This window comes from Phascolarctos cinereus, unplaced genomic scaffold (assembly GCF_003287225.1).
Source record: "Phascolarctos cinereus isolate Bilbo 61053 unplaced genomic scaffold, phaCin_HiC Scaffold_726;HRSCAF=1367, whole genome shotgun sequence".
Lineage (NCBI taxonomy): Eukaryota > Metazoa > Chordata > Mammalia > Diprotodontia > Phascolarctidae > Phascolarctos > Phascolarctos cinereus.
Window position 1 is genome coordinate 218101266 of NW_027556098.1, and position 18810 is coordinate 218120075.

The window sequence follows — 18810 nt, forward strand, 5'->3', positions numbered from 1 at the left end:
TTACATACATGGACAATAATTTATTAAATGACACCTGTGTGGCTTAAGAAACCTTATTTCCCAAATTTAGAGAAGTTGGGTTTTATAACAAATGTTTAGGCATGTTTTTGGAGAGGATCATTGTAGGTTTGGAAAAGGTTGAATGGAAGGTTTGTAGAAAGTGTCATTGTGGCCATACAAGAGCATTTAGAAAGCACTGCCTGTTTTCACTCTCCTATCCCTTGCCTTATGGCTTATTCTTCTCTCTCTCTCTTTTTTTAAACTTCTATGCCTATGACCTCCCCTATTTATCACATGCTGCTACCCTAATTCCCAACTCTAACTTAACTTCTTTATTTCTGCTTTCCCCAGATCTGGTAAAGAATTTTCCTCCTCAGCCTTTGGTCATAGTTCAGAAATACCACTCTAAGCAAAAGTCCCAGAATCAGTCTCCTCAGTGGTACTCTTTTTCCACTGCCAAATTCCACAACAATCCTCCTTCATACTCAGTTATTAAAAGAATCCTCTACTAAATTATACTCTAATGCTTTACTATGGTATGGAGATGGCCCTGGCTTCTGAAAGGGTGTCCAAAATTTAGTTTCTGGATGCCAAGTAAGTAGTACTATAACTCTGAAGTCAAATGTTGGCAGGAAAATATCATATGACCATTTGTTAGTAACAAAAGTAACACATTATATTACCTCATTCATAACAGTATCAGCTCCAATGATATAATCGCTATAAGGTCTAAGACCTGCCAATGCTGCAGGAGAATTTGACTCCACTTCCTAGTATAAACAAAATAAAATACAAATGATGTTTAAATTTCATAACCCCCAAATTTTACAATTTGTAGGTCTTCTTACAAAATGAAAAACAAACAGTATAAGTAACCTTTTGAATACGACAATCCAGTTTTATCAGAAAATAGCTTTAGAATTATATAAACTTTTCACAATTTCCATAAATTTTAGTAAATATTGTACATATTTCTATAGAAGCTTGCTTTATTATGTCTTCCTCTAAACCTATAAATCATTTGCATAAAATATAGCTCAGCTGTGACAGTTCACAAATAATACCTACCAATACATGCCAGACATTTTCATTGGCCCCATCAAAGCTGCAGAAACGAATGCTCACTCCAAGCAACCCTTGACCACCCCACATGTTACTAGGTGTGACTGATGTTTCTCTTAGCTCCAGTGTTTTGCTACTGTAGACAAGCATTTTTACAGGCTTTTCAACATTGGCTTTCAGCAGATCTTTGAGAGTATCATTGTCTTTATTCTGTGAATAAAGAGAAATATTTTTTCTTTATAAAATTCAAAATTGTTGACCAATTTTCTTATATTATTAACCATATAGCACTACCAAAAACATTTCAAGAATCAAGATGAAGAAAAGACAAGTAACAAAGGAATAAAAATGTTTATATATAAAAAGCAGTAAAGAAAACCCAAAAAAGCAGGAAAGTAAAGAAAGCTCAATAACAAAGTCTTTTAATATTTCACTTCCCCCCATTATTAGGCAGCAAAATGTAAAAACAACAACAATACTGCTGTTTTCAAGTAAGTATCCATTCCAAATTTAACATTTTTCCTAACTAAATTGTGAGATGTACCATTCAATAATGTAATCTGGGGGTTATCTTGTTGGGAGATGGGGTGAGAGAAGACTTTAAGGATAAAAGCAAAAAGGAGCCTAGAAGGCCAATGAATAGTTCTGTTACTATTTAAACTAGAAAAATGCCTATTTTAAAATAATGGATTTTTTAATAGGAGTAGAAGTTTGTTTTTCAAAAGCTAACTGTATCTGGGCTTTTTCTTTGAATATTCCTTTGTTCAATCAATGATAACAGGGATGGGAAGAAAAGAAATTAGAAATACAATTTAAATATTTTACCAGAAGAATGAACACAGTGGGAAGGCATCTAATGGACAATACACAAAAAAGCCTCCTTTAAAAATAAACAAATTGAGAACCAACAGGTACAAGAACTAAGCTTGCTAAGATCACATAACAGTCTTAAAACCGGAATTTCCAATGGGTATGTAAATGAAAAGCAATTCACAACAAGTGATTTTAACTACGTTCTATTTGAACAATCTTTCTTATTTGTTTCTACTTAAATTACTCATACATCAATAAATCAAGATGTCAAGGAAAATAACCAGTTATTTCAGAATATGTTTAAGAGAATCACCACATTACCTGTCAATAAGAAACCTGCAAAACCAAAAAGCATTAAAGAGCACATTAAAAAAAAACCTTAAAATTCTCACTTTGAAAAGAATACAAAATGTTATCAGAAAAATAAAAAAATGAACTTACTAATCTTGAACCGTTGATAGAAACAATAAAATCAAAGAAGGGCTCTAGTCCAGCTCTATGCCCTGGTGAATTTTCTTGTACCTATAAAGATAAAATATTGATAGAAAAATGTAAATGATTATAAATAGAATTAGTAATTTAATAGACTAATTTTCATTTAATTCTTGTAAATTTTTAATTTGTTTAGGATAATTTTATTTGCTAATGAAAACCAGATAATGACAATTGTTCTTAGAGGTGTCTTCTCTCTCCTGTTCCCCCTATCTAAACTGTGCCCATCCTTTGGAGTCCTGTTCTATCTCCTTTTATGAAATATTCTACTATAGCAACCCATGCCTTCTTTGTACTTCGACAGCACTTACTGTCTGTAAAACTCAGTTTCTGCACACCACTTATTATCTTGCATTACTTTTCCATCTCTAAATCTATGACCTTATAATATGTTTCTTACAAAAAATAATCCCTCCAACTAGGCAGGAATCTTGTCTTACATTCTTCTGTGGCTTCTTCAGCACCAAACTTGTGGTAAATTCAATTTGATTCAATGAAATAAACGTTCATCAAATACCCATAGTGTACAGAGCACACTTAGGATCTAGCAGGGGATACAGCACATGCACATAACCACAGCATAAAAAACCAAACAGTATCTCATACTTCTATAGTACTTGAAGGCTTATAAAATCCTTTCTTCCCACTACTCTGTGAAGTTAGTAAGGAAATAATTACTCTCACCATTTTGTAGATGAAGAAATAGAGCTCCAGAGAAGTGAAGAGAATTATGTCCACAGTCATTTAGCTAATAAGTAGGAGGCAAGATTTGAACATAGTTTTCCTGACTATCAGTAGAAAGCTCTTTCTACTACACTGAGGCCCAATAAGTGATGTCAAGCACAAGTGTCGGAGCTGGGATGTACACCAGTCTCCTGACTCCAAATTCTTCACACTTGTGAAGCCTCCTCATGATAAGCGCATAAGTGGAGTAAATAAAAGGCTACAGAAGGTCCAAGTGCTGAAAGTATCAGGAAAAGACTTCTGATAAAGGACGAGTAAGAATTAAATTTGTGTGTGTGAGAGATATATATTAATTTCATTAAAGTTTTGTATAAAACAGGGGAAATGGGCATCTGGTCTGGTAATTATTGACATTGCCTCAGTCTTCTTTTTCTAATAAATGAGACCTTTAATTTTTGTTATAAGGGCTTCTTTTTTATAATTAATTAATTTTTAGTTTTCAACATTTACTTCCATAAGATTTTGAGTTTTAAATTTTCTCTCCCTCCCTAAGACGGTGTGCAATCTGATATAGGCTCTACTTATACATTTCTATTAAGCATATTTTCACATTAGTCCTGATGTAAAGAAGAATTAGAACTAATGGGAGGAACCACGAGAATGAAGAAACAAAACAAAAACAAAAAGGAGAGCAAATAGTATGCTTCCATCTGCATTTAGACTCCATAGTTCTTTCTTTGGATGTGGATAGCATATTCCATTGCGAGTAGTCTTTTGGAACTGTCTTAGATCCTTGCATTGCTGAGAAGAGCTAGGTCTATAAAAGTCAGTCATCGCACAATGTGGCTGTTACTGTGTATAACGTTCTCTTGGTTCTGCTCATTCTGCTCAGCGTCAGTTCATATAAGTCCTTCTGAGGTTTTTCTGAAGTCTGCCTGCTCATCATTTCTTACAGCACAGTAAGTATTTCATTACATTCATATATCACAACTTGTTCAGCCATTCCCCCAACTGATGGGTATCCTCTCAATTTCTAATTCTTTACCACCACAAAAGAGCAGCTATAAATATTGTTGTATATGTGGGTCCTTTTCCTGTTTTTATGATCTCTCTGGGATACAGATCCAAAAGTGCTATTGGTGGGTCAAAGATGTTATGCACAATTTTATAGCCCTTTAGGCATAAAGGTTTCTTTTTACACTCTCTCGGTGTTTTAATGGGGGGCAACAATAATGCCCTCCCAAAAAAGAGGCCACTGAAACATTCTTTAAAATGTTTCAAACCCCCACAAAACAACAACAAAACCCAGAAGGATGCACAGACAAGCAAGTACTATAGCATGGAGAATTGTGGTTTCCCAGACAATCTCCTTTTTTGGGTTCTGCTGTGTTATATGGAAATGCTTTTTTGTTTCTGGTGTTTAAGTTTAGAATAGAAAAATGAAAGATTGGTGACTACTGTCATAAGGTATATCTGTGAACTATAAAGCACCAATAAATGTGAGGAAATGTTAATTTAAAAAAAAAGCCCTCTATCAAAAACCCCCCAAAAACACTCTATCAGTGGATTCATAATTTATTAAAAAGCAAATAGTTTTTTCAAAAATAGTAACTTATACAACTTCAAAACACCACGCTTTCAAAAGAGATGCCGAAAGCATGTAACATGGTCAGATCTATGCTTTAGGAAATTGGCAGCTGAATGGAAGATGGACTGGAGTGGGGAGACTTGAGGCAGGAAGCCCAATTACAAAGCCACTGCAATACTGTAGGCAAGAGGGGATGAGAGCCTTACTAGGGTGGAGGCTGAGAGGAGAGAAAGGAACCTAAAGAAGACGGTTGTGAAGGCAGAAGTGACAAGACTAGATAAGAGGCTAGATGTGTGCGATGAACAAAAGTGAGGAATCAAGGTTGTAAGCCTAGGTGACTGGGAGGTTGTTAGTATCCTTAACAGCAAAAGGAAAGATAGAGGAGGGAATTTGGAGAGAAAGGTAATAAGTTCTATTCTGGACATACTGAGCTCTAAATGCTTAGAGAACATCCAATTTGAGATGTCCAAAAGACAGTTGATGATATGGGACTGGAGCTCAGGAGAGATTAGGACTGGATATATAGATCTGGGAATCATCATCTATACTGTGATGCAGAGGTCAGAGAAGAACTGGGTGAAAGCAATGTCACAGAACCTAAAAGGAGAATATAGGAAGACAGGGTGACAGTATTAAAGGTTGTAGAGAGGTCAAGAAGAATGAGGAAAGGTCATTGGACTTGGAAATTAAGAGAGCACTAGTTTAAGTTCAAAATTGAGGGGGGGGAGACTGCAAGAGCACTAATTGGTAACCTTGGAGACAGCCTTTTCAGTTGAATGATGAAGCTAGAAGTCAGACTGCAGAGGGTTAAGTGGAGGAATCTAATGTAAATGTTCATCCCCCCCACCAAGGGTGATGGCTACAGGGATGGTCAGTCATCTGGAAAGGGCATATCAACAAGTGATTGCCCTATGGTCCCACTCATCATTCCCATCACTTTACTCTATCCTGGTCGCCGTTCCCCATATGCCTTGTCTCCCTTCTTAGAAAGTAAGCTCTGTGGTGGCACAGATTTGTCTCTTTTGTAATTGTATGCCCAGTTCTTAGTGTAGTGCTTGGTACACAGTAAATGTGTAATAAATTCTTTTTCAGTTGATCATTTATGGATCCATTTCAGATTTTTCTGTTGGTGTTGCCAACAGGATTACCTCTTTTAAAGCAACCAAAAGCAATATTTTTAAATGCCATCTCTTACTTTTGAAGTTGAAGCTACACACTGATTCCTATCTTGCCACAACCCTGGTTCAAATTCTCATCAGCTCTCACTTGGACTACTGCAAGTAGGAATTAACTAGCGAGAAAAAATGTTTTGCCATGTTAGCAATTTTATTTTGTGCACTGCATTTTATGAGTTATTTCATGGTTACTATGTCAGGAAAAATGTATGTTATCAGAATTAATGTTTTGTTATAAAGAACAATATTCAGAAAAGTATTTTCAGCAATCTTTCGTGAAAAATTACAGTTTTTGGTGGTCACAGGAACCTAACCCCCTATTTCCCATAAGTTCAATGTATCAAAATTTGTATTTTTTGCTTTTGTGTTGTTTTCTAGGAACTGCACTCTCTCCTGTCTGCCCCCAAAGTTGAAGACTGACTGAATACATCTTGCTTGTATACATTTGTTTGCATATCATCTCCCCCGGGAAACTGAGCTTCTCAGGGGGTATGGAATGTTTTTGCCTTATACCACCAGCTCTTAGCACAGTGCCTGACACAGAGTAGGTGCTTCATATATGCTTGCTGACTTGACTTCTGCTGACTTCTACTGTGAATCGAACAGCAACCAGAAACATTTCATGGGACATTTTGGTTCTCTTGTATTGTAGTCACAATGTATTGTCAAGACTACCATCACATCTGTTGCAGAGGATGAAAAGCCAGAAAAACACTTCAATATAAGATAAGACCCTCCATATTAAATCAACATATACTCTGATACTTAGTGATATTAATACAAAGGTGGCATACAGGAAAAATGGTTAAAAATAAGGTTCAGGAGTAGGGTCAAAGACATGTAGTCTACAAGGAACTTTGCATCTGCACATAATAAATATTTTCTTTTAAAATTTTCTATATTTTAATCAGCAAAAAACTGCTATCTCTTTAACTCCAACTTTACCCCCAGTCCTGCACTGAGAAGGAAAAACAAAATTTATGTTGCAAATATGCATAGTCAAGCAAAACAAACGTCTTCGTTGGCTATATCATATATATACATACATACATACATGCATATAGTGTGTGTATGTCTCATTCTGCATTATAAGTCCTTCACCTCTATTAGGAGGTGGAGCATGCTTCATCATTAGTTCTTTGGAACTAATTGTTTGGTCATTATGCTGATCAGAGTTTCTAATTATTTTAAAGCTGTTTACCATATTGTTGTATACATTTTTCTCCTGGTCCTGTTCACTTCACTCTGCACCAGTTCATATGCCTTCTTGAGTTTCTCTGAAACCACTCCTGTCATCATTTCTTCCAGCACAATAGTATTCCTTCACATTTACATACCGTAACTTGTTCAGCCATTCCCTAATTTATATGCAATCCTTCAGATTCCTATTCTTTGTCTACTTCAAAAAGAGCTATAAATATTTTTGTTTTGTTTAGGCCTGATCTCTCCTTTAATCTATCCTCCCTTTAATTCCCTGTTTTCCTTTTCCTACTTCTCTACTGAGTGAAATATGTTTCTGTATACAATTATGTGAGAGTATTATCTATTCTTCCCTCCTTCAACCAGTTCAGGTGAGAATGAGGTTCAACTATCATCAATTACCCCAGATCCTCTCGTTTGTACAGATGTCTTCTTGCACACCCTGATTACGTGAAATAATTTTCTCTAAGCTTCCTTTCCTTTCTTCCCTCCTCTTTCATACTCTTTCCATTCTTCTCTTAAGATCATTATGATATAACAGAACCACTCCTATGCCTTACCTAATTAGATCCCTTTATGACCTCTGACATCAAAAGGGGTTCAGAGAGAACATGTATTATCTCCTCAAATTAGAATGTAACCAATTTATAATTTGTTTAGTCCTTTAAACATTGTTCATTTGTGTTTTGTTTTAAAGGTCTACTGGATATTGAGTTTGAGATGCTCAATAGTTAGCTGGAGATGCAACACTGCAGGTCAGGAGAAACTTTGGGGCTGGATAAACAGATATGAGAATTACTGGCATTAAGACCTATGATTTTATGAAAACATCCAGTGGACAAATGTTTATTAAATGACAATTAAAAGAAGACACCTACAATTCTGGTAAGGAAAAGAAAAAGGATTTGGTGTTAATGCATCCTGGAACTTGACATATTAAAAAGATCAGGTATGTAAATCAATCTATTCCCAAAATACAAAAGGGTTTCCTATAGTATAACATCAACTGCCATGTTGATTCAACTTCTAAATTATTAATAAAAACTGGGCTTCCACTTCTATCCCACCGACCTAACTGTACCATTAGAAACTTTCCTCAGATTAAGCTTATTTTTTTTCCTTTTCATTTGCATTATACCTAACTTCCTCACTAAGTGGTTTGCCACCTGCCCTCCCGCTAACCTCTCTCTTTCCTTTCATCAGCATAAGACATTCTTTTTTTTTTTTTGCTTTTTGGTGAGGCAGTCGGGGTTAAGTGACTTGCCTAGAGTCAGAACAGCTAGTTATGTGTCAAGTGTCTGAGGTCACATTTGAACTCAGGTTTTCCTGACTCCACGGCTGGAGCTCTACATACTATGCCACCTAGCTGCCCCAGCATAAGATATTCTTAAACATGGATTTGTTGTTGTTCTTAATATTCCTAATGAACTTTTCTTTCCATTTTGGGATGGCTGTCCTGAACTTACTTCACTTTTTCTTCATTATTTCATGCTATGGTACCTAGATCTGTTATGCTACACAATTAAAGAAAGGTAAATTGAAGTATTGTTTTTCAATTATATGTAGCAGCTTGGGGGTGGGGTGGGGGAGGGAGGGAGAAGAACCTTACATTTTGGTTTTTCCTGCAATAGTCGGTTCTCTTGAGATTTCTAAATGTCTTCCACGAACTGTGCAGTGCTAAACTATCTTCTGTTGTAGCCTTGCTGCTCCATCATTTACCTTCCAAGATATTCTTTTTGTTGTTGCTCATTTTTTTTTCAGTCATGTCTGACTCTTTGTGACCTCATTTGGGGTTTTCTTAGTTTCCTGGCTGTTTCGTTCTTCAGCTCACTTTACAGATGAGCACACTGAGGCAAACAAGGTCAAGTGCCTTGCCCAGGGTCACACAGCTGGTAAATGTCTGAGGCCAGATTTGAACTCAGGAAGATGAGTCTTCCTGACTCCAGGCTAGCACTCTAGCCACTGTACCACCTAGCTGGCCCACACCTGACATTCTACCCACTGTTAAGTGTTCTTTTTCTGGTTCTTCTTCCCTAAGATTTAATGTCGGCATTCCTAAGGTTCTTCTTTCCCAAGCTCTCTTCTCTCATTACTTTCTCACTGGGCAATCTTTCATGGCTTCAACCATCACCATTAATGCAAATGATGATCAAATCTCTAATTTTGATCTCTGTGTTTCATACCTACTGCTCTACTAGATTCCTCCAAATGAATGTTCAGCCAGCAACTCAAACTCAGTATGCCTAAAAGTAAACTCATCTTTCTCTCTCCAAACTTGCTTCTCTTTTCTGCCTTTTTTCAGGAGCAACTTTGGTGTTACCTCAGATTCTACCCTATATACCTCATCTCTCACAGCCAATAAGTTACTGAGTCCTGTTGATTTTCTTTAAAGTCTGTCCTCTCCTTTCGCTTCTTTCCATGGCCATTAGTACAAGCTCGCCTTACTACTTGCCTCCATTCTCTCCTCCTCCACTCCAGTCTTCATACTTCTACCAGATTAATAAACGGACAGGGAAACAGATAGAGAAGGAGAAGGGAACGTCTCAACTACTCTCATAGCTTCACTTATTACCTCTATGAAGGGCTCCCAATTTATATATACACAGACTAATCTATCCTCTGAGCTCCAGTCCTGCATTTCCAGTTTACTGATATCTCTACTTGAATGTCCTTCTTGTACCTCAAACTCAACATATTCCAAATTGAATTCATTCTCTCTCTTTTCCCCCTTCCAAAAATCCCGACCTTTCTCCTAACTTCTACAGATGAAATCATCATTCTGCCATTCACATGAGCTTGAACACTTAGGAGTTATCTTTTATTTTTCTTTAACTCCCTCAGTCATTTAGTTTCTAAATCCTAGAGAGGCAGGGGCTGTTGTTTTATCTTTCTAGCCCTAGAGTTTAACACAGGCACCACATATTAAAGTCCTGATGCACAGCCTGGACCATGTCTCTACTCTGACAAAACACTCCAATGGTTCCTACTGTCTATCAACTAAAGCACTGCACTAAAAATCCAAAATGTTGCACCTATCTTTGCATTCATATCTTACATCACTCCTCTCCACGTCCTCTTCATCCCAAACAACCAGGCTGACTCACTACCTGCTATAAACATCCTTTCTTGCCTTCCTTTACACTGTTCTCTATGTTTTCCCTCCCACCTTCACCTATTGAATTCCTATCCTTTAAATCCCAACTCAAATGTTATCTCCTCCAGGAAGCTTTCTTGACTCCTCCAGTTATTAATGATCTTTCCCTCTTCAAACTTCACCTAGCACTTTTTTTTGTACCTCTGGTAGACTTATGTCACAGGTATTATCCCTCTACTACACTGCAAGCTACATAAGGAAGAGGACAGTGTTTTATCTACTCTCTTTCCCAGTACTAGGCAAAATGCTTTGCGAATGGTACATGGATAATAAATGCTTATATGTTAATGAACTATGCCAGAATTTCTAACATTTTCTCCCTTCCTTATACAGTATACATCCACCTTTCCAGAAACAATATTATTTTGATTTCTTCTCTATAACTTCAATGAGTCCCTCAATCTTTTCATATCAATGATCAAACTACCTATCAATTTAGTGTTATGTAATGTTAACACTCATTCTCAATAACAGTGTCCTCAAGTGCTATTTTTCCTCAACGATCTTGATTAAAAAAAGAGTAGAGGTGTACTAAAAACGAACCCATACAAATAGCCCCTCAGAGTGCTCATTTCAATGAGACAATTCAGTTTAATTAGACAATTATGTTGCCATTAGCTACCTCATGTTATATGCCTACCTCTTTCTAGTATATCACAGTATCTCAGTGCTAGAAGAGACTTCAGGGGCCACCTAATTCAATCTGCACTTAAACAAGAATCCTTTCTTTAACATCCCCAGAAAGTCATCTATGGGGAAAAAACCAGGATATTTCCCACCCTACTCTTATGCTTCTGAGTATAGGTTAATTAAATTGCAGCCTCAATGTAGTAATCAAGAGAATGCAGGACAGATCTGAGTTTACCCACACACCCAAGACACTGGACTGAAGGAGAAGATGGCATCGGTGATAAAAAAATGTACCCCAAACAATCAAGTGTGTACTTTGAGCCTTCCTAACTTAAAGCATAGCCAGAAACTCTGGCATCCTGGGTTAGAAACAATTCTGTAGCCCTTTAAATGTCCTATAGAAATCTTTAGCCTCCTAAAAATGCTTACCAACACCTTAAATTTTCAAAGGCTTTTGCCTAATATCTGCTTTCCCTTTTATTCTACATATGATCAACCTAACAGGACACTCTATTTGTAATTAACATGCAATCTTCTTTTTTTCCCCTGCATTCCTCTACTTCCAAATGCTATAAACAAAAATCACAAATTTCCATGAAAACCTAAGAAACATCTAAAGCTAGGTTTCATTCATTCAGGACCTCTGAATGGTTTTCATTAGGTTTTGAGTACATGTCAATTTTTTATTTATTTTCAGTGATCAAGGTGAAATATTGAGTCAGAGGACACAGAGTACTGTAAATGAACACATACTTCAAAAGATCTTTTCAGGAAAGAAATGGTTTATTAGATCTACAAATGGGTAGGTTTCTTCAAATGGGTCTTAGACACAAATGTGACATAGAGAATTTAATTATAACTAGAACAGATTTCCAATCATTAAAACGTTCTTTTAACTTATGCTTGAGAAATAATTCAAAATGCAAATTCTACTGATAAGCCAATTATGCCATTTACATGTGAGCAGTATATAGTGCAATTCAAAGAAAAATTAATAATTTCAATGTAGCTAAATAACATCATTACATAATAGCTGCAAACGAACGTAGTTTTATTCATGGTGCCTGAAAAATAATGTTCATCAATTATTAAAAAGACATGAAATTGAAGTTGGTGTCAAATGAATGACTATACCAAATTGTAAATTTATAACCACAGACATGTCTTTAAATACCAGTATAAAAGACTAATGTTCATGCAGTTTGTTAGTCAGAAAATTTATTCTGATTATATATCACAAGAAATCAACTGTAGCAACTTTTAAAATTATAACATATGAGGCTTTTGGTCATCTCAATTAATGTTTAATGGCACTACAGCAAAGCAACCTAAGGCAAAATAAAAATTAAAGGATGCTATCCACTGAAACAAAACAGATCATCCTTTAAATAGTACTGGTAAAGCACAGGTGTTGCTACTCAATAAATATGTCTGATCACATTTTATATAAAAAAGGAACAATATAATCCATACATTAGATATCTGACATTGTAGTTAAAGTAGTTCTTTTTTTTTAAAGGCAATTGGGGTTAAGTGACTTGCCCAGGGTCACACAGCTAGTAAAGTGACAAATGTTTGGTCTGAGGCTGGATTGGAACTCAGGTCCTCCTGACTTCAGGGCCGGTGCTCTAGTCACTGCGCCACCTAGCTGCCCTAAAGTAGAAGTTCTTAAAGTGTGCTTTGAAAGGACCATAGATGGTCATGAAGGATCTTTTCCACGCACAGAATGTTTCTTATTTTAAAGTGCGACTTTTTTTTAATATAAATTTATTTTTAGTTTTCAACATTTACTTCCATAAGATTTTGGGTTCCAAATTTTCTCCCCATCTCGCCCCTCCCCCCACCCCAAGATGGCAGGCATGCTGAATACCCCTTCCCCTAGTCTGCCCTCTCTTCTATCTCCCCCCGCTCTTCTATTGTCCCCTTCCACTTCTATTTTCCTGTAGGGCAGGATAGACTTCTGTACCCCATTTCCTGTATTTATTTCCCAGTTGCATGTGAAAACATTTTTTTTAAACACGTGTTTTTAAAACTTTGGGTTCCAAATTTTCTCCCTTCCTCCCTCCCCCCATCCTCACTGAAAAGGCAAGCAACTCAATATAGGTTATACATGTGCAGTTATGCAAAACACTCCATAGTAGACATGTGAAAAACTAAACTCTATTTCCCTTAATCCTATCCTGTCTCCCCATTTATTCTAATTCTTCTTTTGACCCTGTCCCTCCTCAGAAGCATTTGCTTCTGATTACCACCTTTCCCAATCTGCCCTCCTCTCTTGTCCCCTCATTCCCCTATTTTCCTGTAGGGTAAAACACATTTCCATACCCAATTGAATGTGTATGTTATTCCCTCCTTAAGCCAAATCCTATGAGAATAAGATTCACTCATTCCCTCTCACCTTCCTCCATTTCCCCTCCACTGTAAGAGCCTTTTCTTTTGTTTTTTTTTGAGATAATTTACCCCGTTCTACCTCTCCCTTTCTTCTTCTACTAGTATAATCCTCTCTCATCCCTTCATTTTATTCTCCAGATATGACACCTTAAACTTCAACTCACCCTGTGCCTCATCTATCTATCTCTATCTATACATATAATTTTTTCCCTCCAACTACCCTAATATTGACAAAGGTCTCATGAGTTATAAATATCATCTTTCCATGCAGTTCAACCTTAATATGTCTCTTATGATTTCTCTTTCTGTTTACCTCTTCATGTTTCACTTGAGTCTTGTATTTGAAAGTCAAATTTTCTATTCAGCTCTGGTCTTTTCATCAAGAATGCTTGAAAGTCTTCTATTTCACTGAGTGACCATTTTTTCCCCTGAAGGATTATACTCAGTTTTGCTGGGTAGGTGATTCTTGGTTATAATCCTATCTCCTTTGCCCTGGAATATTATATTCCATGCCCTGTGGTCCTTTAATGTAGAAGCTGCTAAATCTTGTGTTATCCTGATTGTGTTTCCACAGTACTTGAATTGTTTCTTCTGGCAGCTTGTAATATTTTCTCCTTGACCTGGGAACTCTGGAATTTGGCTACAATATTCCTAGGAGTTTTTCTTTGGGGATCTCTTTCAGGAGGAGATTAGTGGATTCTTTCAATTTCTATTTTGCCCTCTGGTTCTAAAATATCAGGGCAGTTTTCCTTGATAATTTCTTGAAAGATGATGTCTAGGCTCTTTTTTTGATCATGGCTTTCAGATAGTCCAATAATTTTTAAATTCTCTCTCTTGGATCTATTTTCCAGGTCAGTTGTTTTTTCAATGAGATATTTCACACTGTTTTCTATTTTTCATTCTTTTGGATTTGTTTTACAGTGTCTTGATTTCTCATAAAGTCACTATCTTCCAATTGCTCTATTCCAGTTTTTAAGGAAGTATTTTCTTCAGTAATCTTTTGGACTTGCCTTTCCATTTGGCCAATTTTTCTTTTTAGGGCATTCTCCTCATTGGCTTTTTGGACCTCTTTTGCCATTTGGGTTAGGCTATTTTTTAAGGTGTTATTTTCTTCAGTATTTTCTTTGGGTCTCCTTTAGCAAGCTGTTGACTTGTTTTTCATGGTTTTCTTGCATCACTCTCATTTCTCTTTCCAGTTTTTCCCCTACTTGTCTTACTTGCTTCTCAAAATCCCTTTTGAGCTCTTCCAAGGCCTGGGACTGATTCATATTTTTCTTGGAGGCTTTGGATGTAGGAGCTTTGACTTTGTTGTCTTCTTCTGGTTGTATATTTTGATCTTCTTTGTCACCAAAGTAAGATAATATAGTCTGACTCTCTCTTTGCGCTGCTTGCTCACGATCCCGGCCAATTACTTGAGTTTTAAACTCTTTGTTAAGGTAAGCGTCTGCTTCCAATGTGGAGAATGTACTATCCCAAGCTTCAGGGGTTTGTACAGCTGTTTTCAGAGATACTTGTAGAGACTTGAAATTTTCCGTTCTTCCAAGGTGGTATGATCAAGGGTGAAGTGTTTACTCCTTTCCTGGCCTGTGCTCTTTTCTTAGTGACCACAAGCACTCCTTTCTGTCCTGGAACTGGGAGGAGGGTTTTCTCTGCACAACCACTACAAGCTCCACCACACCAGCGTTCCTCCTCACCCCAGCACTGCCACCCAGAACTGTGACACAGATCCAAGAATGGGCAAAGCAAGAGATTCCTGCCTCAGCAGTGGCAAAGAGGTCCCTGCAATCCCCCTCTGATCAGCCACTCAATTTCCCCCTCAGTCTGTGGGCCGGAAGCTCAGGAAGCAGCCTCAGCCCCCAGGCCACGCTCTTGGGGAACTGGATCTGAGACACCGTGCTCCTCTCTCAGCACTGCAGAAACAGACTTTTCCCACTGACCTTCTCAGTTGTCTTTGAGAAGTCTGGAAACTGCCACAGTTGCTGGAGATTCAGTCCTCTGAGGCCTGCTCCAGGTTAGCTGCAGCCTTCCCGCCCATGCTGCACTGAGCTCCTCTCCCAGCCTGGCGCCATACACCTTCCTGATCAACCATCCAGGATGTCTTGGGCTGGAAATTTACTTCACTCTGTCTTTCTGTGGGTTCTGCTGCTTTAGAATTTGTTTAGAGCCATTTTTTACAGGTATTTGGAGTGGTTTGGTGGTGAGCTCAAGCAAGTCACTGCCATCTTGGCTCCGCCCCCTAAAGTGTGACTGCTTATAAAATAGCTCTACTTTATTTCTGGCAGGGATGAATAATTTACTTGCATGCTTTCTCATTGCTGTCTCAACAAAAGAATTACCATTCTTTCCATTAATTTCTGTGTCTTTGAGGGAACAAACATCACTGATAAGGGGCAGTAACCAAATGACAGAAAAATATTTTTGCGACTAGAATATTTGAATTTTTGTCTCAATTTTCTTATCTTAAAAGGGGTGAATTCTAAAAGCTGTTAACTCAAAAAAATCGCACTGTAAATTTAGTTCCATTTCTACTGTTCAGCTGATAAGAGATGTAGCAATATATGACTATAAATGAAGTATGACTATTAAGTCATACTTAAGACTATTTAGTTCATTTATACTATAAATATATATTTATATATATATATATATTTATATATAGTATAGTATAGTATGGTATAGTCTAAGGACAGAAAATTTTGATACCTCATAAGGCAATGCAATGAATATTCTTCCATCACACACATACATACACATACACACACACACACACACACACACACATTCTCATTCTCTCTCTCTCTCTCTCTCTCTCTCTCTCTCTCTCTCTCTTCCTGTAAACTCCACCCACTGCTTCTGGTTCTGCCCTCTGGAGTCACACAGAATAAGTCCATTACTTGCATATAACCTTTGCCTTAGCTATCATGAACTCTTCTCTTTGCATCTCACCCCCATCTTCTCTTATTTAACCTAAAGTGATAAGGTTTCAACTTCTCTTATATCTAAGCACTCCCCTCTACAACAAAGTTCTTAACTCCTTAAACTATGGCAACCAGAAATGAATTAAAAGTATTCTGGGTGTGGTGTGACCAGTGCAAAGCAAAATACCTCCTCCCCTGGTTTTTTTTTTACTATCAATATAGCCCAAGATCAAAATACACTTTTTGGCAGTTACTTCAAATTACTAATACTGAGTCTGCAGTTATAGAAAATCTCCAAGTTTGTTTTTTTTTCATATGAAGTACTGCCCAGTCATGTCTCTTCCAGACTGTACTTTTGCAATTCCTGAACCTAAATGCAAAAACTCTTTATGTTTATCTTTATTAGATGTTTTAAAATACTTTTTATTGATCTTTAATAGATTCAAGAATTCATGAATATGGGCATTTCCTTCACCAGTGCAGGTCAGAGCCCATTCACACCTTCTCATCCTATACCTCTTGTTCACATAATTCTATACATTCCCCACAAGGCACGCACCCAATATGCTGCAAGGAACGGGGGGAGGGAAGGTGTTAAGATCCTTCCTCTAGATCCTAATGTTGCAAGTTGTACTGGGGGATTCCTTTTTAGGCATGTATTAGATTACAGGGTCACTGAGAGCTCTTCTAAATCTGAAATTTGGTATCTTGAGTCCAAGACCAGTTAGAGACAATACTGGAAACAGACACAATAATAACTAACTAAAATGAAAACTGTAATATATAAAATAAATTCAACACACAACAGTTATCCCTTCTACATTGAGACTTTCCCCATCATGATTTTGCTATATCATTGGTCGACGTAAGAAATGGGAATTCTTTGGGAGTTTTGCAGAAACCACAGATGACATGAAAAGGCCAGAAGACAGCACAAAGCCTATGACCAAATACTTAACCCAAATTTTACAAAAAGGTACTGTAAACACCCCATAAAAGAAAAAGAAAAAATTCAGATTTCTCTGGTATGAAGGGAGGGCCAAAAATTTTTACATGGATTTTCTAGATCGCTGGGGGATAGGGGGAGCAGGGTGTTAAGGGCAAGTGGAAGGGATAGCTGTATTCCAGTACAATTAGATATTTTTAGAATCTTTGTCACTCATCTCTCAGTTTCCTGTTATGAATTTAAGTATGTCATCATATGGCTTTTTACAAGTTCTCATACAAATCCCTGAGGAAAATGTTGAAAAGAACAGGGAAAGGGTAGAGTATGCCCTATAGCATGCCACTAATAATCTCCTTTCAAGCCTAAATCTGTGTAATGATACTATTATTCAACTCATTTCTCTACCACATTTACAAAGATGAGAAACTTTGTCAAATGCCTATCTGAATTTATACATACTTATATTTCCCTGACCTGTTATTCTAGTAATGTCCAAAATATTTAAAAAAAAAAGGGAAATGAGATAAGTTTAACATACTTTGTCCTTAGTGAGATATGCTGGCTCCTAATAATTACTGATTTTCTTTCCATATGCTCAAAAAGTATACTTTTAAGGATCTATTCTGGAATTTTGCTGGGGATGGAAGTCGAGCTCCTGTTTATAATTTGTCAGAGTACCTTTTTCCCCTTAAAAAAACTGAGGCAATAACTTATTCATCCCTAATCTTTCAACACTATGTCTGTTCTCCATGATTCCAACTCTACAATAAAGTGAGGCATAGTAGAATGGATTTAGCCCCAGAAGACCTAGGACTGAGTTCCCAACTTTGTCACTTACTGGATGACCTGGACAAGTCACTATCTAGCTGATACTTAAGTTTCCACTTACGCAAAATGAGAATAATAATAGTTGTACTACCAACCAGGACTGTTCTGAGAATGAAATGACAAGTATGTTAAAAGAACTTTGTAAGCTATGAATGTAAGCTATTATTATCCAGGGCCAAACACAGTCTTTTGCTGCTTAATAAATGTTGGTTGAATTCTTCAAAGATCACTGACAGCAGTTCAGTGATTTCACCTGCCAGATCTTCCAGGACCTAATATATAATTTGTTAAGGCCAAGAGATATGACCTCATTTAGATCACCAGCTCAGGATCTGATACTTTCCTAATGACATTTGTTCTGCTGTTCCCAGAATGAAGCATGTTCCCTGGGACACACAGTACAGAAACAAAACTGCATTTGAGTTGCCTTGTTTTCTCTTGGCTATCAATTATTACATCTTCCCCAAAGAGTGGGCCAGGACCTTCCTTGTCCACTTGCTCTAAATAATAGCTTTAAAAAAGCCCTGAACAGATCTCACTTATCCAAAAGAATGATACTCTTTAAAATATTTACCTTATTCTAGAGATGCTTAAAACAGTTTTGAACAGAACTGGTTTACAAGCCCCATGTGAAAACCTGACTTACCATTTAATAGTTACACTTCGTGTTAAGGCCTGCAAAATGACTGTTATTTCCCAACTTGTTACCAATCTTATTTGACTCCAAATATCTTTTGGCTGTTTCAAAAAATAAATAAATAAAATCCACTAATTTTTTTTAACCACTGAAGATATTCAAAAGAATATGCCACAGGCTCTGAAGGGTATCTAAAAAAGCTGAGTCCTGAACCTGTCTAAGCAACTGGAGCATCATAAGAATAAGGATATATTCTCCTAATAATGGTTAATTTGAATGAGACAGAACTCAT

General features: G+C 37.0%; 1 protein-coding gene across 1 annotated transcript in view; it reads right to left on the reverse strand.

Annotated features, from left to right (window-relative positions):
• The window catches only part of GORASP2 (golgi reassembly stacking protein 2), a 40742-nt gene that overhangs the window by 13658 nt on the left and 8274 nt on the right, over positions 1 to 18810 (reverse strand). The window contains exons 2-4 of the mRNA XM_020990945.2: positions 2317 to 2397; positions 1069 to 1272; positions 684 to 770 (exon numbers count right to left, since the gene is read on the reverse strand). Coding sequence (XP_020846604.1) covers positions 684 to 770; positions 1069 to 1272; positions 2317 to 2397 — 372 coding nt within the window. The remainder of the gene's footprint in view (positions 1 to 683; positions 771 to 1068; positions 1273 to 2316; positions 2398 to 18810) is intronic.